Below are 27,087 nucleotides of genomic sequence, written 5' to 3' on the forward strand. Positions count from 1 at the left end.
GCACGAGAGAAATGCTATATACCAAGTAATATTTTCCTATTTCTTGGAAAACACTATTCATATGGCAAAAGGATAGGAGAGGGCAACAAAAGACTTTTCCCTTCCTTTTTAAGACACTAATAGGTATGCCGGGAATGCTAAGGGCCAATGGTTGTCACTGCTTTGTTCTCTGCACGCGAACAGCTTTAACTAATGCTGGCATCAGCTGAGTGGAGATCAGCTTTCCACATTAACTTTTTCCCTTTATATGTAGACCTTACAGTTCCATAACAATAAATAAAATTTGTAGTTACAATGCATTTGTCAATTCAGTTTAGGCACAAGGCAACTTCCACGGTGAGTGGAGAGATCGAGACAGTCTCTGATTGTGCAGAAGCGACACACTGCTTGCAACAAAATGATATGTTGCGAACATCTCATGGGCTGATGTTCTGTCTGATGAGCTTCCTATCTTCACTTCTGATGGAAGTGTTGACCAGCTGCTTTGATCGTAGGATTACATTTGCATTTCTTGCTTCAAGTGTTTTGTTTTTTCTTCTCCCTCCTATCAGGTTTGTGTCTTCAGATAATCTGAGTTGTCCAAGTCCTTATGAGGAGAGGTCAGTCACCTTCTATCTAGCCTACTGATAACTCTGGAACTGTGGCAGGGAGAGCCAAGGGAGAGAATAGAACCAATTAGGACATCGTGGTTAAAAATAAACACCTCCCCAGAAACAAAACAAAACAAAACAAGTTGGTATTCCTCATTTATACCCAGGTTTACACTAAATTAGCAGTCAGCTACATGACTTATAAATGAGGTTTTTTCTTTAAAGGTGTAACTGAAATGGTTTTACTTGATGTATGTGGTAAGATTTTTAAAGGAGATCATATAATTATAGAATCACAAGATAGAGGATTATATAACAGCTGTGGTAATTATGCAAACCTTAATTTTGGCAACGTTCAGGTTGGCAATACCTGAGCTCTGAGGTTCTACTCATCCAGTTCTCAGTGGAGAGACGTTAAAGCATATATTTATTGCTACATCCAGTCCACTGTACTGTGTTAACTGTTTACATCTATCTCCTCTAAACTGAAAGTTTCTGAGGGCAGGGACCATTTTGAATTCATTTTCACATTGGTTTCAGTTATTGGTCCATGGTAGGTCCTCAGTAAGTGTCTATTCAATGAATTTATTAAGAAAATTTACTCTATTAGTACAAATTTTATGTTTATATTCTTAATATAATATACATAGTAGTAGCTCTGAAATTTCCCATTTTATCCATTTTGGATGGAAATAGCTTTAGGAAGAATCATACTTTTCACCTCCTTATTAAACAAGGGCCACAGTATGGTTTTATATTAGAGTGATGCTCTTAGGGATGGATAACTGAGACATTCAAAGCCTTGTGGCCTTATATTATTGTGCTTTTATAGCCAGTCATTCTGTGGTCATTTATCAGCCATTCTGATTCTAGCAGTCATTTTCCTGCTGCCCAATCTCTTGCTGGTTTTAATCTGCTGCTATCCAGTTCTATAAAGAATTGAAGGTATCAGATGAAACCAGATAACCACCTTTATGAAATTAGCAATCTTTAAGACTTATTTTAATATAATAAACACTAGCCTTTGAAATCTTATGGAACAAAGTGCATTTACTACATTTCTTATATAACCTTGAAACCTCTCCCTACTCCTTTTAAAAAAGAATTTTTTTTGATAGGTGAGAATGCTCAAGGTTTAATTTTAACCTAAAGTGGGGGAATTTCCTCATAATAGAGAAAAGGATAGAGCTATGAAAGAGTAGGAGATACAGAAGCAATGAAAGAACAGGAAGTAAACAGTAGGGGAGAAGAGAGATGTGAGGTAGGGAGAGAAAGCTGACAGAGAAAGAGCTAGAGAGAGACTGGGAAGAGAATAATAGGAAATGGGTACAACAAACTAGAAAGACAAGAAAAGAAGACCCAGGCTCTGAGGTGAATGTGACGGCACAATGTGAAGTGCTCTTCTCACAGCCTGGTGGTTACCTGGTACCCGACCATAGGAAGGTACCTCTACATAATCCGCCAACTTAGAAAGTCCCTTTTGCACCAAGAAACACTTGCCTGTATTTATTTTGAAGACTTCAAAATTTATTTTTGAATAAAAATATGTTTTCATGATATTCTATAGTTTCCACAGAACATGAAGCAATGGCATGGGTTTTAGAGGATCTGTAATTTAACTAGCTCTTGCCTAAAGCCCCTTTGACATGCACAGTCTGTTACAGCTGTTTTTTTTTTTTTTTTTTGGTGGGAGAGATGACAGGGTTTTTTCCAGCGTGCTAATGTTAGAATTATAACTGACACCTAAATAATTATATCAATACTTCCTCCTCTGTCCCCAAATGAAATCTTCCATTTTGGTCTAGTTTGATCCTAAGAAGGATATATGAAGAGGTGGTAGGAAATCAATTTCTTCAGGAAAAGGTGAGTTATTGACTAATCTTTGTAGTTTACAAAATATTCTATCAAGTTCCAAACTTTCAGCTCAAAATGAGATAGCCACAAAGCTGACAAAATGAAATTGCACTCAGTATTTTTTTCCTGCTCCAAAGCTCCCATCCATTTACTTTTACTACTGCTTTTACTCTGCTGATGAAACTAGGAAAAGAACTATGCACTGCTGAAGGCACATTATTAAACTGAAGTTACCAGTTCTATTCCTAATCCATGCTGCAAGCTATATTTTGTTACTGACCCAAATATTTAATTATGGTCTGTATTAATTCTGTCACCCCAATATTAACTTTATAACTTATAGATAATATGAATGTATATAGTTAAGAAAAAGATGGTTCACATTATCTAATTACTTGGGCAACAACCTGCTACTACTGTTGTCACTTTGTTAAAAAAAAAAATCACAAAGAAGCAAACTGTTTAGCTCATGAAGAGGAAGATAAAAAGAACAGTCTTTCAACAAGTAAAATTCCCAAGAGAAGGATGTTCTGATTCTATCACATACAACACCTCTACATTCTTTAATAGATTCCGCAAGGTGTAACTAATATTCTTACAGGGGAAGGAACATGCATATTACAGACTTCCATTAATGATCCAAATGGAAGCAAGCAATAACTGTTTTGTGCATGAAGATTTCATGATAGAGAAGAGGTAGATGGTTAACAGAATACTGGTTGATGATACCATCAAGTACTTCTTTTTTTTTTTTTTTCTTTTTTGCGGTATGTGGGCCTCTCACTGTTGTGGCCTCTCCCGTTGCGGAGCACAGGCTCCGGATGCGCAGGCCCAGCGGCCATGGCTCACGGGCCCAGCCGCTCCGCGGCATATGGGATCCTCCCAGACCGGGGCACGAACCCGTATCCCCTGCATCGGCAGGCGGACTCTTAACCACTGCGCCACCAGGGAGGCCCCATCAAGTACTTCTGAGTAGAGGAATGAGGACCATGAGTGGTAGCAAAAGTATTTTTTGATAGATGAGTCACTGCACTGTTTTCTCCTTGGATCAGAATAATATTCATGTGAGGGAGTATACATGATGATCCAGAACATGAGAGCCCAAAGTTCTTTATGAATCAAAGGACAGTATCACATTTTGAAGAGAACAGTAATTTGGTATAAAATGACATGGGCTCTCTAACTATATAACAGAAAGGTAAGCTGTTGGATTCCAAATTACACGTGACCTTTACCATGACCAGTGCTACCAGAGAATTCTGTTCAAAGGTTCTAACTCAGTTTAAGATGAATCAGGGGAATTCCCTGTACTTTCTTTTCATACCCATACTTACCTGGCTGATGTTTACATATGACCCATAGGGTTGGTAGTTTCACTAAGCCCAGGATGGGTTCCTGGCAGTGTGGTTGGTGGCTCTGCCGATACGGCAGAAACTTTTTCTTCTTCCCTTCTCTTAAGGCAGGCTGCTTTGGGGTTAAGGTTCCTCTCTGAAATAGGGGAAAATAATTTCATCGTTAGAGACAGAAGTTATGAATCATGGACTCCTGGGTCTTAAACTGAACAAATGGCTGTTATTTTTTCTCTCTGTGGGGATTACCAATCTCTGTGTAATTCCATTCCTATAATGAATAACCTCAGAGGCAGCAATGATATGCTTACATAAAACCTCAGCATTAACTGAGCCTTAAAACTTAACTTATACTTCTTTCTCACCATTTTGTGTTTTCTTCTTATGATTTAGTTTTCCAGGGTTTGACTTGATCTACATTAATATCTTAAAGCAGTTCTTTTACTGCTTCATCCAAACACTGTGGCAAATGCTGTTATTAGTCTACCGAATCTCCTCAGTGTCCTGTGAAGATATGATACATTGAACTGTTATGAATGCTGACATTCTCTATGTGCTGGAGAGGGACATCTGTGCTTTATCTAGAATTCTACCAGTTCAGAAAATGATAAACTAAGAGACACCCTCAGCCATTCCTCTATAGGAAATATGCCAACCCCTCCAGGAAGAGAGGTAGCCTGAGTATATCCTGCTTTTCTCCTTTGATTTATATGCAGAATGAGATGATTGAGAAGTTCTTTCTACAGTTGGGGGTGTGACTGAGAAGGTTATAAAAACCTTTACTGCTTTGTATATGAGACAGCAGAGAAGACTGAATGGAGCTTCTGATGTGGGCATTTTCAAAGGAGCTTGAAGTGTGGGATACTACCATATGAAATAAAGATAAAGAAAATCCACTGAACTTAAAACCCAGTGAATGAAAATCTACTTGGGAACTACAGTTCCTGTTATAACTTCTTTAAATGAGTTTTAAGTACAAGATATCTAACCCATGACAGCTCCTGGTGTAGTTTTTTGTTTCAGTTTATAACATACAGTATCAGTTAAAAGTTGTTACACTTATTTTTATAAACTGATTAAAAATGTGTTAATGAATATAATATAAAAAGACCACTTAAGGGCTTCCCTGGTGGCGCAGCAGTTGAGAGTCCGCCTGCCGATGCAGGGGACACGGGTTTGTGCCCCGGTCCGGGAAGATCCCACATGCCGCGGAGCGGCTAGGCCCGTGAGCCATGGCCGCTGAGCCTGCGCATCTGGAGCCTGTGCTCCGCAACGGGAGAGGCCACAACAGTGAGAGGCCCGCGTACCGCAAAAAAAAAAAAAAAAAAAAAAAAAAGGACCACTTAAACTTAGTCTGTTATGAAAACAATATTTTATATAAGTTGTAATTTTTTTTACATGTTAGATTTTCTTGAAATGATGGCCCAAGCTGAATGCAACATAGCAGAGCTTTTTTTAAAAAATGTATTTCCTTTTTCAGGGAAAGTAAAAACATATTTGAATGTGCATATTTCAAAACACACTTATAGTTCACTTCTGAGTCTTAAAAAAAGTAGACAAAAGACTTTATTATGGTAAATTTACTGACTCTATTTTTACTCATACATGACAATAACATTTCATCATCAAAGTCCCTGCATTTAGGAAAAGACATGAAGCCTGTACAACTCTGAGGAGGCAGTGAAGAAAGGAAGGTACACTCTTACTTAATTTATCAAGATAACTAGTAGTAGAAATCGGCATGTCCATCATTATGTAAAAATATTAGGAGCTGCTTTCATTTTTTAATTTTTATTGTTTATTTTTTTTTGGCCATACCACGTGTGGCATGTGGGATCTTAGTTCTCCAACCAGGGATCAAACCTGCGCCTCCTGTGCTGGAAGTGAGGAGTCTAAACCACTGGATCACCAGGGAAGTCCCAGGAGCTGCTTTCTTAACAAGGAATTGTGTACCTCTGACAAATAAGAGAAGTCTGTCTTTTTTTTTTTTTCTTTTGCGGTACGTGGGCCTCTCACTGTTGTGGCCTCTCCCGTTGCGGAGCACAGGCTCTGGAAGCACAGACTCAGCGGCCATGGCTCACGGGCCTAGCCGCTCCGCGGCATGTGGGATCTTCCCGGACCGGGGCACGAACCCGTGTCCCCTGCATTGGCAGGTGGACTCTCAACCACTGCGCCACCAGGGAAGCCCGAGAAGTCTGTCTTTCATTAGGTGTCATATCTCCTTTACTGTGTAGGCAATAGTCTCAAACAATGACCAGAGAGACTGAAAAGAGGGCACAAATTAACATGTGAAATCCAAAGAGGAGAAAGATTTCAACGTTTTCTAATTGAAACATTCTCACATTTCTCTTACAATGGAACACTGCTCTTATCTTACTAAGACTCTAGGAGGCATGATCAGAATAGCTGGAAAGCACCAGAACCAAAAACTCAAGTTAGGCAAGATTTTGTAGACTCCTACAATGAGTCAGACAACACTCGCTGGAAGAACCAAGAGAGTAAGCTCTACGAAATGTGAAGTAAGTGAGCTTTGATCCAAAAAAGCAAAAGCTAGTGCTGTTGCTTCATACTTCCTGGTCTGTGTGAGCAGGCCATGGCAAACATGTTAAGTAGCCAGGAAGGCCTGATAAAGAGGTAAGAAGAAGTCAGACATTATATGCAGAACATAAGAAGCAATTGTCTTTCTTACATTTCTATTAAGGGTCTATTATACTCTGGTATGTGGCTGAGGACTTGCCTCTCTATAATATCATCTTCTTAACATTTTATAGCACAATATTTGGCTAATGCAACAGTCACTTCTTCAATATTATGATTAGGTAAATATTTGTTATTATATCTATGTGGACATACTTGCAAGTCAAGAATTCTGTATTTTGTTGTTTCCTTGTTCATATGACTGTTTTTCTTGTAGTTAATAGTTGCTTTGCTTTTCATTTGTTAGTAATGCTAATTCCCCGACTCCCCGAAATGCTCTAATAGATCTAACAAATGCCTCAATATTTCTTCCTAAAATCTCAAACACATCATCATATTATCTATTAATTCCATCTTCTTTCCCTGTAAACCTTTCTTCCACAGCTAATAGTCTTCTATTTTCAATGTAAACTGGTTCTTTTCTAGGCCTAGTAGTTCTTGTTATGGGATTTTCTTTTGCTGCTCCCATGCGTTAGATCCTTTTTTTCCCAAATCCTATGCCTTTGTCTTTGTTGATTATGTCCTCATTTGGCCTAAGCAGATGTTCCAGATGCTTCCTCAGAAAGTGTACATGGGAGGTAAAATTTTAAAGTCTTTGCATATCTGAACTATCTTTATCCTATCTTTACATTTTAATTAATAGTTTGGCTAGATATAGAATACTAGGTTGAAAGTGATTTTTCCTCAGAATTTTGAAGGTATTGTTCCACTGCCTCCTGGAATCCAGCACTACTTCTTCAGAACTCTGATAACATTTTGAGTGTTGTTCCTTTGTCTCTGAGCTATTTAAATTTTGTCTCTAAAAGCTTTAGGATATTCTTTTTAACCTGGATGCTCTGAAATTTCATGATGATACACTTCAACTTGAGGTAATTATTAAAATCATTATTCTTTAAAAAAAATTAATTAATTAATTTATTTTTTGGCTGCATTGGGTCTTCATTGCTGTGCGTGGGCTTTCTCTAGTTGCGTTGAGTGGGGGCTACTCTTTGTTGCGGTGCGCTGGCTTCTCATTGCAGTGGTTTCTCTTGTGGAGCAAGGCTCTAGGCGTGCGGACTTCAGTAGTTGTGGCACGTGGGCTCAGTAGTTGTGGCTCGTGGGCTCTGGAGTGCACGCTCAGTAGTTGTGGCACACGGGCTTAGTTGCTCTGCGGCATGTGGGATCTTCCCGGACCAGGGCTCGAACCCGTGTCCCCTACATTGGCAGGCGTATTCTTAACCACTGCACCACCAGGGAAGTCCTAAAATCATTATTCTTAACACAAGATTAGAGTTTACCAATCTTGAGACATGTACTCTTTAGTACTGGTAAATTTCCTGTATTACTGCCATGATAATCCCCTTTGCTCTCTTCTGCTCTTACTCTACTAATACTATTGGTCAGATGTTGGACTTCTAGATTGATCCCCCCTAATTTTATTAGTTCTTCTCTCCTATTTTTCATCTCTTTCTAGGAGATTTTTCTCAGCTTTATCAGCTAACCTCTACTATATTTTTTCTGCTATCATATCATCTGAATTTCTTTTTCATGGCTTCTTTCTCTTTTATGCATATATTTTCTCTTATTAGAAGATATTAATTAAAAATAAAAAGTTTCCCAATGCTTTTTGCATGTCTGTTTTCTTCTTTCTTTTTTGTTTGGTTTGATCTCAATTTCTCTTTTTCATGGTGGTTTTTCTTAAATCTTTGGCTGTCCTTTAATATTAGAAGTAAGACATCAACTGGTGGGCTTTATTACTTTATGGTAATCCAAAAGTGAGAAATTATTACTCAGGAATTCCTAAATCTGGAGGTCTTTTCTCTAGAGTATTTTAATTTCTTTAGAAAAGAATGATCCCATTTCCTTGAGGATAAAATTAATATACTTTGTTGCCAGCATTAGGAAAGTAAAGCAGGACACAGGGCTGCAGGTCTCACTGTTCAGCTTCATACTTCACTCATTCTCCGCTCCTCTTGGTGTTTCAGATTTGCAGCCTTTCAGATTTCACTTTTTGCTAAAAATAATCCTCCTGGCTTCTATGGTGGAAGGGAAAAGAGGGCAGAAGCAATATGAAGTACAGAGGAGACTTAGGGATCCAACTTTCCATAGCAAACGTCCAATGAATCTTTCTGTTTTCAGGTCTGATGCCTGACTTCTGCTTTTTCCAATAATTAGTACCTCCAAAGTCCAGAGGCTTTCAGGGGATAGGGGCCCTGTAAGGCAAAATGTTCTGCTTCTTGCTGGTATTCCTCTCTGTTCCATTTAATTTCTTCTGTCTAAGTAAGTCAGTTACCACTTCTCCATCTACTTTTGCTCTCTTGTTATTTTCTTCTCTCCCCTCTATCCTTGTGGGTTAATGCCATTTTTATTCATTTCAGTGGAGATTTAGGAAGGAGTGGTGTATTATCAATGAGTATGCTAAGAATACTATGTTTGACCATCTCATCGCAACTGAATTAAATGTACTGAGGGTAGGGTCTGGAAATTTGTTTGGGAAAAGGAAAAGCCTCAGGTGATTCTGAGACCAGCCAGATTTGAGAACTGCTGTCCTAGCTTATTTATCTTCAAATTAACTAAGAGACCAGTAAACTAAAATCCTAATAGTTCTATTGTCCCTAAATTATCACCAGAAGAGTAATGCGTTTATCGAATTGACCTGTGAAAGAGTTTGAGGAGGAAGTGTTTGACCACTAATTTAATCTTTAGTAAAGCTGAGAAGACAAACTTGAAGATAATATGTGAAATCTGCTGAGGATTAGTAAAATTGTAATGGTAAAATTATAGTTACGATAATAGAAAGGCTTAAATTGGCAATGACAGAGGCCATATGGGATTTGATATGTGGAGCACCAAGGCACAAAAATGCTCTGGCAAAATCTGAGGCTTGGAAGGGAAGCCACTTCTTGCTTTTCTCAAGGATTCACTGCTAGACCCAGGTCTGGTTGCCCTCCTGGTATATCCACTTGTCTAGGGATGACACGTTGTGGACAGCTAGACATGGTCTTGGAACACTACCCCAAACCAAAGGGGGTGGCCAGAGAGCCCAGAGGGTGTCCAAAGTAGGTCATGTAAACAAAATGTATGTCTTTATAGAAATTGTTGGGCCCAGGGGCTGCTGCGTAGGGCCCCTGAGGGGATGAAGAGGCTTTCAAAGGTGGACAGGTTACCAAAATAACTCAAAACTACTGGAGATCAAGTGCAGGGAAGGAGAGCAGTTACACCAAACTCTGAAGGTGCTGCTATAGACAAGGCACAGGTATTATGGGCTACACGAAGGGTTCGAAACTCTGTTAGCTAGCCAGCCTTTCAAGGAGTCTTACATGGATCCCACGGCTTTTACATTAAGCTGTAAAATAAAGGTTCTGGGCTTTGAAGCCCAGAGTTTGAGGGTGGGAAGAAGGCAGACTTTTATGAATATTAAAGCAGTCCCTAATGAAGTTACAGTTCAGTGTATTTAAGTTTTGTTCATTCTAATCAGTCAATGGCTCCTTATATAGAGCTTTCCAGAATAGCGTGAAAAAGTCAGTACCCGTAACAATGACCAGAAAGTTAGTAGGCAGCTGAATAAGCCTAGATGTTAGATCCTCTTTCAGACTCAGCTTTTCTATTCTAGGTGCTTGCATGGAATCATGACAAGGTGAAATCTTACAAATGAATGAAAAAGATCCACCCAGGCATGATGGAGTTTATAACTTTTTTTCAAACAGAGGTATTTCTCATTTTTGATGGCTTGGATCTGAGAGTAGGTACCTCTGATCTTAAAAAAAAAGAGTTTTAAGAACACAAATGACTTTATTCTAGCTCTAATGAACTGTGGGAAGGAAAGGTGCTGTACAAGAATAAGTTCTGGCACCACTGTTGTCCCGACAGTAAAACTTTCACAGTGCTGATGGAGGCAACAGTCTTGACAACAAAAGGCTGGGTAGTGTTAGGGTAGAAAATATATCGGGCTGCTGAGGAGGAGGATGAATATACTTGGACCACTGAATGTCAGACATAATTGAACAAAAACATTTGGTAAAGTGACAAGAGATAGTGAAAGCTCAAGGGACAAATGCTCCTGCCACAGATGAGTGGCAACTATCAGACTGTCTTTATGAATATCACAAGGGAGTCTATAACTTCTTTTTCTAAAAATATATTTCATTATTATTAAAAAAAAATTTTTTTGCCCATGCCACACGGCATGCAGGATTTTAGTTCCCTGACCAGGGATCGAACCTGTGCCCCCTGCAGTGGAAGTGCCGAGTCTTAACCACTGGACTGCCAGGGAAGTCCCAAGTCTGTAACTTCTTGATCAGGTTTCATTATCATTTACGCTTTACAGGTACTTCAAAGGCCTTAAGACAACAGGAGCAGTATCTGGTTTTAGTGGTAAGTGTTTTATCTATTCATCATTTTTATTCATTAAAAACACTGGAGGGAAATGAATAGATGAATTAATTACTAGTGTTATGTTTTTCTGAAAATAAGTTCTCTAACTCTGGTTTCCTTAGAAAGAGTATTCTTTCTATGATCAGTGCTGAGGGTCCTTGTCATAGCTGTCAAGCATCTGTCCACTCCTACTCATTTTTCTTTTCCAACTTTCTTTAAATAAAATATTATACCCTCCCCCTTTTTTTTGTGGTATGCGAGCCTCTCACTGTTGTGGCCTCTCCCGTTGCCGAGCACAGGCTCCGGATGCGCAGGCTCAGCGGCCATGGCTCACGGGCCCAGCCGCTCCGCGGCATGTGGGATCTTCCCGGACCGGGACACGAACCTGTGTCCCCTGCATCGGCAGGCAGACTCTCAACCACTGCGCCACCAGGGAAGTCCTAAATAAAATATTATATAAATACCCAATAAATAAGGAAGACAAAGTTGCTCTCAATGAAGGGAGGTTAGAGATGGGGTCTGGAGTCAAAGGCCACATCTATAAATTCTTTGCAAAAAGGCTTAGGATGAGGCATCCGTAACTTTGAATAAGAAGATATATAAGTATATTCAAAAAAGCAAGCTTGATGATAGAACCTCTCAAGGGCTGGAAGCTTGTATTAATTGATAACCCAGGGTCTAGAATATAGCTGGCTGGGACAGAGGAGGTGTACAATAAACACTTTGTTCAAAGAATGAAGTTTAAAAGCTTCTTCAAGGTTCCATCAAGGGAGTTCCCTGGCGGCCTAATGGTTAGGGTTCTGGGCTTTCACTGCCATGGCCCAGGTTCAATCGCTGGTTGGGGAACTGAGATCTCACAACCTGCACTGTGTGGCCCCCCCCACCCCCCCAAAAAAGATTACATCAAAATAAAACAGTTGGGAGAGCTGTCTGAGTCAGCAGTGGTAAGTCTGTATGAACCACACTTTTGTCCTTAGGGACACACAGGCATGCCAGTGCATATTCACCCAAGAACCTCATGGCATTCCTGATCAGGAATCAACGAAGAAACTCTGACACCTTACTGACATGGGTATAAAGGACATCCATAGCGGTCAAAGCCAGTAGGGGCCATGACCAGGCATCCTATTAACCATCAGGGCCTCACAGATGCCCCAAGTAAAGCAGGCAAGAAACTGACTACAGAGAAGCAGGGAAGACAGGAAGGAGCAGGTTGGAGGACAGGTGTAGGCAGGGAAATTGAAGAGCGTGGGAGACCAGAGTCAACAAGAGGCACAAAGCACTAATGCTGAGTAGGAGGCTGGCTGTTCACTGCATTGTTTCATAGGGTTACTCTCTACTGGTTTCTGGGAAGCACTGAGCCTACAGATATTGACCTATATAATGAGACAGAGGTGAGAGAATTATAGAGAAAACCTGATACGGATGATGCGGTGGCAGAAGTACTAGGAGCACCTACAACCTGCCCAAGCAGAAAAGCGAGCGGACACAGAAATGTTTACTCACTGGAAGCAGAACAGTTACATATCTCTGCTGAACCTACTTACCTCTGACTTGCTGTTCTAGACTGAGGATGACTGCCACGGCCTGATGAAGAATAAGGAGTTTTGTCTGGGGTTTTTCACTCTTTAAATGAAGCTGACACATTCGACCAAGCTCTTTGAATGCCTCATTAATATCCCGCACACGCAAGCGTTCTCTGGCATTGTTGGCCATCCGCCTTTCCTTCTCCCTTTCTATCTTCTGTTCTGGGTTCAAATCCTCATCTTCATTAGTACTGCTGGAAGGCAAAGTAACAACAATGTCTATTAGGTTCACTGTAAAGTAAGATATGCTTATTGTACAAAATTAAAAATTATAAAAATAAAAATGACCTATAAATTTTACCAAATGGTAGTAATAGTTACACTTAACATTATTGTATATTTCTTTCCAGTCCTTCCTCAATGCAAATATATAGTTATATAGTTGAAATTATACCACATACATTTAAAAAAAATTATTTATTTATTTTTGGCTGCGTTGGGTCTTCATTGCTGCGCGCGGGCTTTCTCTAGTTGCGGCAAGTGGGGGCTGCTCTTTGTTGCGGTGTGCGGGCTCCTCATTGTCGTGGCTTCTCTTGTTGTGGAGCATGGGCTCTAGGTGTGTGGGCTTCAGTAGTTGTGGCACATGGGCTCAGTAGTTGTGGCTCGTGGGCTCTAGAGTGCAGGCTCAGTAGTTGTAGCCCACGGGCTTAGCTGCTCTGCTGCATGTGGGATCTTCCCGGACCAGGGCTTGAACCCATGTCCCCTGCATTGGCAGGCGGATTCTTAACCACTGCGCCACCAGGGAAGTCCCCCACATACATTTCTAAATGCATTTTCATTGCACATTACAGCATAAAGACTTCTCCACACTACTAGTGAAACTCCTCATAAACGTAATTTGAATGACCACATATTATAGCACCCTGCTTTTCCAGATGTGATTAGCAGCATGAGCATTACTGCTTAAAAACTTTACTTTTTACATTACTGTAAAAACAGTGTTACATTACCGTCAGAAACAGAATCTCAGGTTCCGCTACAAATGTACTGAATCAGAAGCTGCATTTTAACAAGATTCATATGTACATTAAGGTTTGAGAAACACTGTACTATTATAGTAATGTATTACAGTTTGCTTATGTTCTTAAATATATTCTGGCAGTCCCCTGGTGAGGAGGAGGAAGAAAAGCTTAAGATATGGAATGAGAGAAGTATCTCAGAAAATGACTATACTTTTTGTTCTGGAAGAAATATCATCATCAGTGGTGATGATTTTAAAACATGGGTGAACTGGAACAATTTTTTTGAAGGACAAATTGGCAAAATGAATCCAAAGCCTTAAAATGTTCATTATCTCTTGATCAGCAATTCCAACTTTAGAAATTCATCCAAAGGATATAATTAGAGATGTTCACAGAAATTTAGGTAAAGAAGTTGATCACAGAATTATTTACTTCAGAACAAATGGGAGTCCAATATTAGGAGATGGGTTAAATAAATCACAGTACATCCAGATAATGGTCTACTATGTACCCTCTAAAAATCAAGCTGTAGATTATGCTAGGTAAAAGATGCCAAACACAAAAGACTACATATTGTATGATTCCATTTACAGGAACTTCTAGAAAAGACAAAAGTATAGTAAAAGAAAGCAGATCAACGTTTGCCAGAAGATGGGAGAAGAGGACTGGTTACAAATTGGCATGAGGAAACTTTTTAGGGTGGCAGAAATATTCTACATTATTAATGTATATAACTGTATACATGTGTCAAAGGACCAAAACTGTACACTTAAAATTGGTGTATTTTATTAGATTTGAATTAAACCTCAATAAAGCTGCCTAAAAACCAAAACAACAAGAAAAAAACATGTTGGAGAAAACACAGATAGATGAAAAGGTTAAAAATACACTGTTAAGGGCTTCCCTGGTGGTGCAGTGGTTGAGAGTCCGCCTGCCGATGCAGGGGACACGGGTTCGTGCCCGGGTCCGGGAGGATTCCATATGCCGCAGAGCAGCTGGGCCCATGAGCCATGGCCACTGAACCTGCGCGTCCAGAGCCTGTGCTCCCCAACGGGAGAGGCCACAACAGTGAGAGGCCTGCGTACCGCAAAAAAAAAAAACCCCAAAACAAAAACTGTTAAATTAAAAAAGTTGAAATTATAAAACTTTTATCCAGTTTATCTCCAATTTAAACTGTATTTCTGGAAAAAGATATTCCTTGAAAAGTAAACTGTAGTTAATTCTGGGTAGTGGAGTTTCTTGTGATTTTTGTGTGTGCTTTTCTGTAATTTTCAAATTTCTGTAATGAAAACAGACTAATTAATCAGAAAAGAATATTTGAGAAAAATGCTTTGGAATCACTTCTAGAAAATTCTATGTATATTTCAGAAATAAATAACTGAGCAGGGCCTCTTAGAACCTGGAAAAAACGTGCACAAAGAATTGGTGCTTCACCTCTAATACCTTGAGTACTCTAATAAAGAACAAGTAGAGGGACTTCCTTGGTGGTCCAGTGGTAAAGAATCCGCCTCACAATGCAAGGGATGAGGGTTCGATCCCTGGTCAGGGAACTAAGATTCCCACATGCCACAGGGCAACTAAGCCCGCACGCCACAACTACAGAGCCCACACGCCCTGAAGCCTGCTCTTACCAAAACTAGAGAGAGAAAACCCGCACACCACGAGTAGAGAGATGCCCGTGCGCTGCAACAAAAGATCCCGCATGTCTCAACTAAGACAGGATGAAGTCAAAAATAAATAAAATAAATAAATAATAAATCTTAAAAAAAAAAAAGAACAAGTGGACAACTTACTAGCAAATTGTCAAGAACTTCATAAAAGTATTCTTTTGATAATAGAGAATCACTAGCTCTTTGACTTCAAAGAAACCTTTACAGATCATCTAGCCCAAAGGTTTCCAAAGGTGGCCACTCACTAGAATCTTCTGGAGCACTTATAAAATATAGCTTTCAAAGGTCTCACTGCCAGAGATGCTGATACAGTGAGCTCGGGTTCAGGGTCCAGGCACCTGTATTTCTAAAATGTTTCAGGAGTCTGTGCAGCAGGGTTGAGAACCACTGTAAGATCAGTGACCTCCCTAGGATTACAAGGCTAATGAGTGGCAAGGTAGCGACAAGAATCCAGGTTAGTGCTTCATGCAAGAAATCAAGAGCACATATCTAAAATTATTATCATCATAAGTTACCACAGTACCTTTACTGATGTTGACTGCATGTGAGACATTGTGAAAAGGGCTTTATATGCATAATTTTCAGTTTATTCCCACAAGAATCCTAAACAGAAAGTCTCCTGTTAAGATAGAACCAAACCTCAGAGAGCTTAATAACTTGCCAAGGTTACTTGGCAAAATGTGATGAAGCCATGATTCAAACCCAGGTTAGCCTTATTTTGTCCAAAGGCTGTGTTTTAAATTTACTATTATTAACTACTAAGTATTGTTATTATTAACCCATTATACTGCCTTCTCAATTTCTGATGACCTATAACAGTGCTCAGCAAACTGGCCCATAAGCCAGCTACCTGTTTTTGTAAATAAAATTTTATTGGAAGAGCCACACCCACCTGTTTATGTACTGTCTTTGGCTGCTTTCATGATACAATGGCAATGTTCAACAGTAGCAACAGAGACTGTATGACCCACAAAGACTAAAATATTTACTATCTGGCCCTTTACACACAAAATTTGCTGACCTATATAATGAAAGGATGAATGATGAGGAAAGATGCAAATTATTTCCCTTTAAGTTCTATTTGAATAATGAAACTATGAAAGAATTAAGATTCCTCAAAGGAGTGGACTCTGAATTCCCTGACTCAATTTTTATTTCTTCATGCCCTTGCACAACTGAGTACAATGCATATTAAAATGATAGTATTAGGACCTTAAGATTTAATTTTCCTCAAGAGAAATGTCAACTACTGAAAATAGTGAGAATGTCAAATGCAAAAGGACAACTTTTTTTTTTTTTGCGATATGCGGGCCTCTCACTGCTGTGGCCTCTCCCGTTGCGGAGCACAGGCTCAGCGGCCATGGCTCATGGGCCCAGCCGCTCCGCGGCATGTGGGATCTTCCCAGACCGGGGCATGAACCCGTGTCCCCTGCATCGGCAGGCGGACTCCCAACCACTGCGCAACCAGGGAAGCCCAAAAGGACAACTTTTAAGTATGGGACTGACAGAAAGGACTATCCTGGTTCTTTTAGTTTGTAATTTCCTTTGTACCATAATTTAATACAAAGAACAATGTTTTAAATATAAATATATGTGATATATACATACTACTGATAAATGGATATATACCAAGAAATAGGATGTACCACGGATATATCAAAGTACCTACTTTTAATGTAGAACTAGAAGAAAAATCTGATGGAAGAATCTGGAAATAATTTGAAACTAATGTATTATGTGTCAATATCCATATTTCAAAGCAAAGTCAAGTCCAGTTTCTAGAAAACCTTCCCCAACAACATCAACACATGTGGAATACTTCCTTTTCCATACTCTTTTCAAATTATTGTTTAAAACTTAAGTTGCAAATATCTTCTATAAAGAGCCAGAAAGGAAATATTTTCGGCTTTGTGGGTCATCCGACCTATGTTGCAACTACTCAAATCTGCCACTGCACTGTGAGAGCAGCCACAGACAATATGTAAATGAATGGTGTGTAGTGGTGTTCCAATAAAACTTGATTTATAAAAACAGGCAATGAACTAGATTTGGCCCATGGGCCATAGTTTGCCAGCCCCTGGTTTAAATCATACAAGAGTCTTACCATATACTTAGCCTTAAAATAATGTATTTGAGTATTTACTGATGGGTTATATCTAAATACCTATACTTGTACAATTTAACTTGTTTTAGCTATTTTGTTCTCTAGCTGTCTTACAGACTATAAGCATTGAGGGGAGAGAAGTAATTCTTTTTTATACGTAGACCCTAAAATATTGTGGGAAACATAGAAGACATAAACTTAGAGTCAGTTTCATATGCCTCCCTTTTATGGATGCTATGAGGATTAAATGAGATAACACATAAAAGTCACAACACAGTATCTACAACATAGCTGACACTTAAATGCATAACACACTTCAATTTTCCAAGTATCTTCACCCATGGCAAATGAGTGAAATTTAATACCTGGATGCTAACAAATACCTTGTTCTGCCTCTAGATGAAACTTTGATATCTTTTTGGGAGGATTCATCATCTGATTTCATGTCATCTGATGAAGGAGGTTCATGAAGGTTTTCATCTTTCTCTTTGTTTTCAGTCTTGATTTCTGTTGGAACAACAGTTCCAGACTGACTTTGCAAGCCACCTAACAAAGAGGCAAAGAAACAGAATAAATGTCCAGACTCATTTATGAATTAGAATTAAGACAGTAAAAAGCTTTCTTGATGGTAAATATCCTTAGTTGTTATAGAGCTACTATAGAAATCTGAAGATGTAAAAAAGTAAACTATTCAGAGCTGGAAAGAGCACATCCACAAACCTTAGAAAAAAGTGCTTTTTAAAGCACCTGTATTTTAAAAAAAACAAGCCTCTCCCTGATGGTGAGTCCAATGCTCATTTCAGGCACATTTAACAATCAAACAAGGTAGGAGAAACATGATGCATTTAAAAAACTTCTAAGATGCTGTCAAGTTAAATGAAATAAGCTTTAACATTTTCCTGGACAAACACAATAAAACAGGCATCATGGTTAAATACAACTGGGAAAACTTTATCTTGGTGGTCTTAATACCACCTATATATTTGTACTTATTTATAAGGTCTATTATAACATTGACAACAGTTTGCTTTTTATAAGAATTGTCTGTCTCTCCAATTAAATTATAATCTTCTAAACAACAGCTACTATCATTCAGAGCTCTAAACATACTCAGAAATGTCTTTCTCAATTCCTCTAGGGACAATGAAAACTCAGCCATGAAGGGAAGTGATTTAGAAAGAGACAGGACAGGGACTTCCCTGGCAGTCCAGTGGTTAAGACTCTGCACTTCCACTGAAGGGGGTGCGGATTCAATCCCTGGTCAGGGAACTAAGATCCCACATGCCACATGGTTCAGCCAAAAAAAAAAAAAAAGAAAGAGGACAGATGCAGGAGCTGGTAAGAAGATGACCAGTAAACACTGAACAACGGTTTGCACAGGGTTCCATCCACCAATAAATATCTGTAATTGGCCCAGCTAAATGGACCAACTGGAATGCTAAATATCTACCCTGTACATTCACGCAGTAGTACTACTACTATTTGGAATTCTACCACCTAAGATGACTTTGATTCACAGATGTCAATCTGACTGTGAAGAAGGTGACAGTGCTCCAAAATGATACCTCTGTATGTACTGCTGCTGTAAACAAACTATACAGTTACCTCTATAATTTTCTTGTGTTTTATGGTTCAAGTCTGTGCTTGAAGCAGTGACCGTACTAGACAGGACTGAATGATTGCCATTGAGACTGACAGAGTCTTCTCGATGAGTTCCAACCTAAAGTTAAAAAAAAAAAAAGAAGTTCATGGTGCAGTAATTGTTCAAATTCTTTCTCTGGGTTTAATAGAGAAAACAGTTATCACTCATCTAAATTTAGCAACATTTTTTGGATGCCACTTTTCTGGTTTTTGGATTGTAAAAGACTCGACACTGGTACTGTTTCTGAATAAAAATATTTTTAAAAATCCCAGCTTTCAAATTTTATATCCCACAGAGGGTTGCTGTGAGAAGCAAATGAGCTAACAGACAAAAAGCACTCTATAATCCATACAGCACTACATATTATAGCCTTTATTGTATATCAATCAATCTGAAAACCTATTCCATATTCTACCTAAAAATGTTAAAGTATCCATGAATTTACATTTAGCAAAATACTGCTTTGTTCCAAGTAATAAAATTATTTATCTATACTTTAGCATATCCTTTTCTTACACACAGTGTCTTGTTTTTTCTTCCTCTAATTGCTTCTCCTCAAAAATTTTAAAAGAGCAGCAAAAGCAATACAAAATTAAAATAACTTAAAAGTTCTTCATTGCCAGGCAACAAAAATGCCATATATTTTTATTCTCAGTTTTAATCAGATTTAGACAAGTCACAGTTAACCTGAACTGAGAAGGCATGCAAACACTACCAAGTGTTTTTAGCTACTGCAGTATTTTTAGAAAAACTGGTTACAAATGAACCATTTTTTAAAATTAGAACTATAGCAGATGTGGCAATTAGAAGATTAATCCTTTAATTAAATAGGTTTATTGCATGGAGTTATACATGAGAACCACTGTTTTTCAACAAATCCTTCAATCCCAGTAAAATGCCATGCTTTGAATCCCTCTTGAGTAATTAATATAGCTTTTATCTTTCATGACTTTGTATGGATTTTACCCTAAGAGGTATAAATACCCCTATGCAAGTTTATCCTTTGGTTTCCTGTGAGCCAAACAAAAGAAACCAAAGCAAAGTTTCAGGCAATGCAGGCTATTGGTAGGGGATCTGATTAGAACATATCAGGTCTTCCATCCAACTTTTCAAGAAATGTCTGTCCTCTACCTTTATTCTTATCTTTAATGCAGTTTTGAAAAACCCATTTAATGTATTCCATAGCTACTTTTTAAATTATTTGAGGATTAGTCATTGCTGAGAATTAGCTGTGTCACTACTCCCTTGGATGATCAAGCATTGATCATACCCTTTTTCTAAACCACATAATTTCATCATGCATTAGAATCATAAAATCTTAAAGCTGGGAAGGGACCACAGAAATCAAGACAGCCTTCTATTCCATTGCCACTTTGGAAAATTTCCCTTAGACCCTTAACCTTTACTTCTGCCCTGAACCGCAACCCGCCCCCAGTAAAAAATCTTGAGAAAAATCTGAAGAACTAAATCTAACACCAAGTGAAGAAGTGGACTATGAAAATTACATTCCAGAGAGGAAATTATTATTTTTTATTTTTTTATTTTTTTGCGGTACATGGGCCTCTCACTGTTGTGGCCTCTCCCGTTGCGGAGCATAGGCTCCGGACGCGCAGGCTCAGCGGCCATGGCTCATGGGCCCAGATGCTCTGCGGCATGTGGGATATTCCCGGACCGGGGAATGAACCCATGTCCCCTGCATCGGCAGGCGGACTCTCAACCACTGCGCCACCAGGGAAGCCCGAGAGAGGAAATTATTTTAAAAATAGTTTATGATATCCTATCTCTAGGGAATCCTGGTCATGTTTATTCATAACACATAGGTTGCTTTCTTGCTAGCTATGAACTACTCAATGATCTAATGATCTGAGAGGAAGGTCAGTTCAAAAATTGCATTTTATAAAAATAGGGTAAAATACAACAAATAGTTACAAATTCTTTGGGACCTTAGGAGTCTAGGCCTATTTTAAAGATAAATAGTACTAGAATAATTTTGACTGGCTGAAGAAATCACTGCAGGATAAAGTAAAAGCTAAGTTTTTTTTTTTTTTTTTAAGAAGATGTTGGGGGTAGGAGTTTATTAATTAATTAATTAATTAATTTTTGCTGTGTTGGGTCTTTGTTTCTGTGCGAGGGCTTTCTCTAGTTGTGGCAAGCGGGGGTCACTCTTCATCACAGTGCGCAGGCCTCTCACTATCGCGGCCTCTCTTGTTGTGGAGCACAGGCTCCAGACGCGCAGGCTCAGTAGTTGTGGCTCACGGGCCTAGTTGCTCCACGGCATGTGGGATCCTCCCAGACCAGGGCTCAAACCCGTGTCCCCTGCATTAGCAGGCAGATTCTCAACCACTGAGCCACCAGGGAAGCCCCAAAGCTAAGATTTTTATGTCGGTGTTTATAATGTGGACTTAAAACTTCCCACAATGTTTGGTAATATATGCCAATTTTGCTCTTATCTAGTATTTTGAGCTATCACACCAAGTAAATGAAAAATAAATAGCCTTTTAAAATTTAAACTTTTTTAAAAAATTTATTTATTTATTTATTTATTTATTGGCTGCGTTGGGTCTTCGTTGCTGTGTGCGGGCTTTCTCTAGTTGGGGTGAGTGGGGGCTACTCTTTGTTGCAGTGTGCGGGCTTCTCATTGTCGTAGCTTCTCTTGCTGTGGAGCACGGGCTCTAGGCGCGTAGGCTTCAGTAGTTGTGGCACGTGGGCTCAGTAGTTGTGGATTGCGGGCTTTAGAGCTCAGGCTCAGTAATTGTGGCACACGGGCTTAGTTGCTCCGCGGCATGTGGGATCCTCCAGGGCCAGGGCTTGAACCTGTGTCCCCTGCATTGGCAGGCAGATTCTTAACCACTGTGCCACCAGGGAAGCCCTAAAATTTAAACTTTTAAAAATATGTTTATTTACTATACATTGTACCTGTGAAACCTATTTTATAGCTCTGTCAGATAATACCGTTGAACAGTAACAAACTGAATTTCACTCATTTGAGTGATAAGTGATGATGCATCTGTGAAATTCTTTTATTTCATGAGTATAAATAATTCTTTGATTTTTCTGAATCTCAACTAATAAAAATGTTCTATCACCTTTTTTCTGATGAAAGGCTTGGCAGACAAAGGATCATTATCTAAACAATAGATCTTAAGGATTTTGCTTTTCCCTGAAGGAAAATCAGAAAGGTTGCTCAATTTGTTCTGCAATATAAAATGTCAGTGAATATCTTTGTCTTTATAGAATATTACAAACTAAGTATTTTCTCACACCAACCTTGAAAAAAATTAAACCTTTTAAAAATGGCATCGGACTAGCAAAAAGTTTCAAGTCTGGAGTTTTTCATGTTAATGAAGTTAGCAGGAACTTTTTCTTTGTAAACCCCTTGCAAATGGCCCTCATATATTTTCTGGAGAATTTGACATTCACAGTTCTTATAGTTTTCTTTAACCCTTGCTCACCCTGACTCCCATGTCCTTCCTTTAATCTGAAGCTACCCATTCAAATGGCTCTGTCCACACACCGTAACAGGTGTATAAACAGTTCTTTGTCTGAGCTCAGAGCCTGTGAGGCCAGCCAGATAGGACCTTGTTTAATTGTTCATCTCGTTAGCATACAGCTGACAGAGTGCTTCTATTGGGGGACTAGCAGGGGAAGGAAAACCCCTAGGCCTGCTATGCTCTATATTTCAATTATGAAGAGCTCCCTTTCAGAATAAATGGCCCATTCCATTAAATGACATCATCTTGCATTCTGAATCTTTACAATCTACCTGTGGCCTTATTTTTGTGGGAGCATCCGACAAGGGACTTGTTTTCATTTAATTTGGCCAATGGCTTCAACACCCACAATGGAAAAATGTTAAATCTAATTAGTTGATGAATAAGAGGTCTTGTGAATTAAGGGACAGACTGAAAACTACTCAGTATGAACTCCTCGCTGATTTTGAATTCTATTCTAATAATTTGTTCAATTTGTACTATTCACTGAGTACTAATGATTTAAATTAATCACTATTAATCTACAGACTGAATAAAGGATCTTTATGTACTGTAAATATTTTGTCTTACCCAAAGAGGGTTTTATGCTAAAACTTGGAAGAATTCCAGTTGTTATGATTCCTTTTGAATAATATTTCCATAAATATATAATCTGTATGGATTTCAGGCTTAAAAAACTTGACATTTAAACAATTTTGAGTTAAAAAAATAGTATCTAAACCCTTTAAAAGCACTATAATGTGGTCTTAATGAAATTTTTAAAAATTTAAGTTGCCCATTTGGGAAAAAAATTGGTTAGAAAAAGTAAAATGCAGTTAAAAAATAAACTCCTTCAGTTTAGCTGAAACCTATACATACCATTTCTACTGTATACAAACCTATACTAACAAAATTACTGTCTAAATATAAGGTTAAAATGATTCCAAATTTACTCTAATAAAGTGACCAAAAGTGCTAAAATTCTGAATAAAATATTACTCTATTTGCCTGTTAGTCTTTAATAACTGAATCTTAAATCTTTTAAAACTAGGAAAAATATAGTTTCTCTAACTGCTTTAGGATTTAGAAAACAGACATGATTTATATTTTAAATTATATAAGGTCGCTTTAAGTTCTACAATTGAACATTATTTGCTCTCATACAAGACACACATCTCCAACCATAGCTTAAACAACAAAAAACCCAAGAAATCCGCCCCCCGCAAAAGACATGCCTGAGTTAAATTTCCTCAGGTCTTGTAACAAAGAAATCAAAAGACCTCCTGGATGTAATTTTATCCTGTATCATAAATGAGAAACTTTTTAAGATTTGCATCAGCCTTCCATTAACACAAAAGCTTCTAATCTAACTTAGTTTGAAGTTGAAATCACTGTCTGAACAATAACTGAGCACTTTGTGTTAAAGATAAAAGTGCTATTACAGAGCTATCTCATCAGGCCTCGGTATTTTAGATATTACAGCCATAAACTGATGTGATGTACAATAACCTTATATTGCTGAAACCTCTTTGTAATGCCTAAATGAAATTAATGAGTCTCATTCCTTTTCAGTTTTCCACTTAAAAACATTATTTTTTTGCTGTCAGCAGTTTATTCCGAGTTTATTCTTACATTAAATAAATGGGAGCAAAACTACAGTCCGTCCAATGCTGACATTTCAATAGTTCTAAAAATCCTGATTTTGTGTTTTTTTTTTTTTTTTTTTTTTTTTTTTTGCGATATGCGGGCCTCTCACTGTTGTGGCCTCCCCCGCTGCGGAGCACAGGCTCCGGACGCACAGGCTCCGGACGCACAGGCTCAGCGGCCATGGCTCACGGGCCCAGCCGCTCCGCGGCATATGGGATCCTCCCAGACCGGGGCACGAACCCGTATCCCCTGCATCGGCAGGCGGACTCTCAACCACTTGCGCCACCAGGGAGGCCCTGATTTTGTGTTTTAAAATTTAAATGATACGTCAATCACATCCTAATAATAGTGTCTGATAAAGCCTTAAGTTTTAATTTGCATTAACAAAATATGGAGAAACTATCCAAAATATTGAAAGGGAGTAGGAAATTAAGTAAATGAAAATGTTAACCCTATTCAAAAGTAAGAGCAAACGTTAAAACTAGGGCAGGCTGGCTACACTAATTATATGAGAAGGAGTAGTAATTACCCACTTCCTAGTCTCTTTTTCTGATATAATAATCTTCAGGAAATTTAATTTTTGTGTATATTAGATAGCTAAAATATGTTAAAAGCTTTCTGTGGTTGAAACCTCATTTAATCCTAACCTTTGATGCTAGTCAAGTTTGTTCAGTTAAAAGAAACAATAGTCAAAGTTAAGTCTTTTGATATTGACTCCTATTAATATTTTTGGCAGGTGGTAGTCTTATTACCTTTGTGTGAAATATAAAAATTGTTTTCTGGAATAATGAAAAAATAGTAATTATTTCATCTATAAGATAAGAAGATGGATCTACAAATCAGTAGATCAGCTGTAGATGATCTTACTGGCATAATCTTGTTATAACTGAAAATAATGTAAAGAAATGTTTTCAGCAACAAAGCTATTTCCTTGATCAAGGAAACTATTTTGGTTAACCTGCCCATGTAGACTTCACACCACAAGTTATCTTGATAGCACTGAAGGCTGAGAGCAGAGCTCTCTGTATTACTTTTACCCTGCCATCAACTCTTATTCTACTCCCAGTGCATTCTGGCTCACCTCAAATATTCCAACTACTTCAACAGAACTCCCAAACTACTCATTAAAACAAAATAAGCAAAAAGTTATAGGCTCCAAGAAAAAGAAAAGAAAAAAATCCCCAAAACAAAAATAAACCCAAAAAACAAAACTTGCTAACTCTCATTTCCTGCACTGGGAAGCTAATTTATGTTCTAAATCAGGGATTGGCAAAGTATGCCTGTAAGCCAAATCTGGTCCTGTTATTTATTTATTTAGTTAGTTAGTTAGTTTTACTAATAAAGGAGGCTCTTTTTTTATAAATAAAGTTTTATTAAAACACAGCCACCACACCGATTTGTTTTCATAACAGCTATGGCTGCTTTCATGTTACCAAATCAGAGTTAAGTAGTTGTGCCAGAGACCATATAGCCTTACTATCTGGCCTTTTACAAAAAAAGTATGCTGACTCTTCTCCTTTAAATGCTAGGAGAGAAAGTAACATCATATTGAAAACTTGGAATTAGGATGGTGACCTCTAGTAAATGCCCACAAAAATCCATTACATCAAAAATTTTATTTGAATGTTCTGTGGAGTTCCTGGAATGGTATTTATGTTTAGTAGACCAGTTTTACTCTCTGCAGAAAAATAAATGAAATGATGAAAATTAAATATTTTTGAGAGGAAACTGAGCTTACAAATTCTAAATGGCGATATAGAATTGCTGATAAACTGATATTTCTGTGGTTACTTTGTAATAATAGCCACGTAACCTCCATTTTTAGGGGCCTAAAAAATACTAATTTATGTTAAGGCAGAGGAAAAGTATATAAACTACCAGAAAGTTAAACAAGACAAAAAAAGAAAAGTGATTCCAGAATGTAAAATTGTGTTATTTCTTAGTCATGATCAGTTAGAAAACATGGGGGTGAGATAATAAAAGCAGATTAACTCTTAAAGATGGCTGGCAATAGTTACAAGATGTCCCCCAAATCACACACCCTCTCAGAATATGAAAAGAGTTGATTCCACATAAGTAGGTACAAAGCATGTAAGCAAGGCTCCTGGCAGTACTGATGCAAGCCCTCAGACATGAATAACAGCCACCAGGATAAGAGTTTTCCTCAACAATATGCCTAAGACTTAGCTGGGACAGTCATTGGCTGACTGTGATCTTCGTTTCATCCCATTCTTTGGTCTTTCTGCTGAAACTGAGAACTGAGCACTCATAGCTAAGAAGTTCATTTCAGAAGGATGGGAGCTGAATACTAACTCACCTGACATTGTCAGATTTTGTCAGTTAATATCTTTTGAGGGTAAGCCTGGCAAAAACATCTGCATCTCCACCTCCATTAGTGATTGGGGAAGGGGTGGATATAATAGATGATGTCTGGCAGACTTTTCTCAGCTGTGTCCTCTAAGAAGGTTATAAAAACTGAAGGAAGACCTTGATAGACAAACTCAGCAATAACCTGGGCTTAGTTGCTGCAGCACTGATGCTGCTTCTCAGACTAAGCCAGACTCACCTCATGTTTCAGAACTCTCTTTTTCTAGATTACCGTGAACTTTTTTCCTTTTTAAAGAATATCTCTGGCAGCTCTGAAGTAGGCAACATATTCCTAGTGAATATAATGGAAGCTACTTTCTTAATTAAAAGCTTCAGGGAAGTATCTAATATTAGAAACACTTTTTCCCTCAACAAGTTCTTTTAAAATGCACTAGGTTTTTACATGGCTTTGGAGGACTGGATTTTGAAAAATCTCTTTTCCAACTTATATCTAAAGTTGGTAAAAACAACCTCCCAAAGATAGAAGTTCCATTTCATATAAATTCTATATTTATGTGGGAGGAGCCAGAGATATATCATATATTGTAGCAGATAAACTGGAGAAAGGAGCAGTGGGCTATTAACAATGAAGAATTAAAAAAACGATTAAGAGGTAAGGACTAAGAATTGCAAATACTGCAGCTGAGACAAGCTTAGGATTCAAACATACTGATTTTCAAGTCATTCTTCTAAATAAGGATAAACAGTATTTCAGTAAAGTAATAATTTATACTTGCAACAAATGCTATCTTATTATTCTGTTAAAATTATTTTATTACTACCACTAATAGTGATT

At 38.3% G+C, this 27,087-nt stretch overlaps 1 protein-coding gene across 6 annotated transcripts in view; it reads right to left on the minus strand.

Moving 5' to 3' along the window:
• Positions 1–27,087, minus strand: part of TCF12 (transcription factor 12) — a 393,224-nt gene that overhangs the window by 1,720 nt on the left and 364,417 nt on the right. For 4 of the 6 annotated variants that reach the window (XM_060097287.1, XM_060097289.1, XM_060097291.1 and 1 more), the window contains 5 exons: positions 18,771–18,885; positions 17,549–17,711; positions 12,391–12,623; positions 3,779–3,932; positions 1–638 (listed from right to left, as the gene is read on the minus strand). The exon at positions 1–638 is cut by the window's left edge and continues 1,720 nt beyond it. In XM_060097287.1, the coding sequence (XP_059953270.1) occupies positions 3,790–3,932; positions 12,391–12,623; positions 17,549–17,711; positions 18,771–18,885 (654 nt within the window). In that variant the 3' untranslated portion in view covers positions 1–638; positions 3,779–3,789. The remainder of the gene's footprint in view (positions 639–3,778; positions 3,933–12,390; positions 12,624–17,548; positions 17,712–18,770; positions 18,886–27,087) is intronic. The other 2 variants (XM_060097288.1, XM_060097292.1) reach the window with 1 other exon arrangement.

This window comes from Mesoplodon densirostris, chromosome 4 (assembly GCF_025265405.1).
Source record: "Mesoplodon densirostris isolate mMesDen1 chromosome 4, mMesDen1 primary haplotype, whole genome shotgun sequence".
NCBI lineage: Eukaryota > Metazoa > Chordata > Mammalia > Artiodactyla > Ziphiidae > Mesoplodon > Mesoplodon densirostris.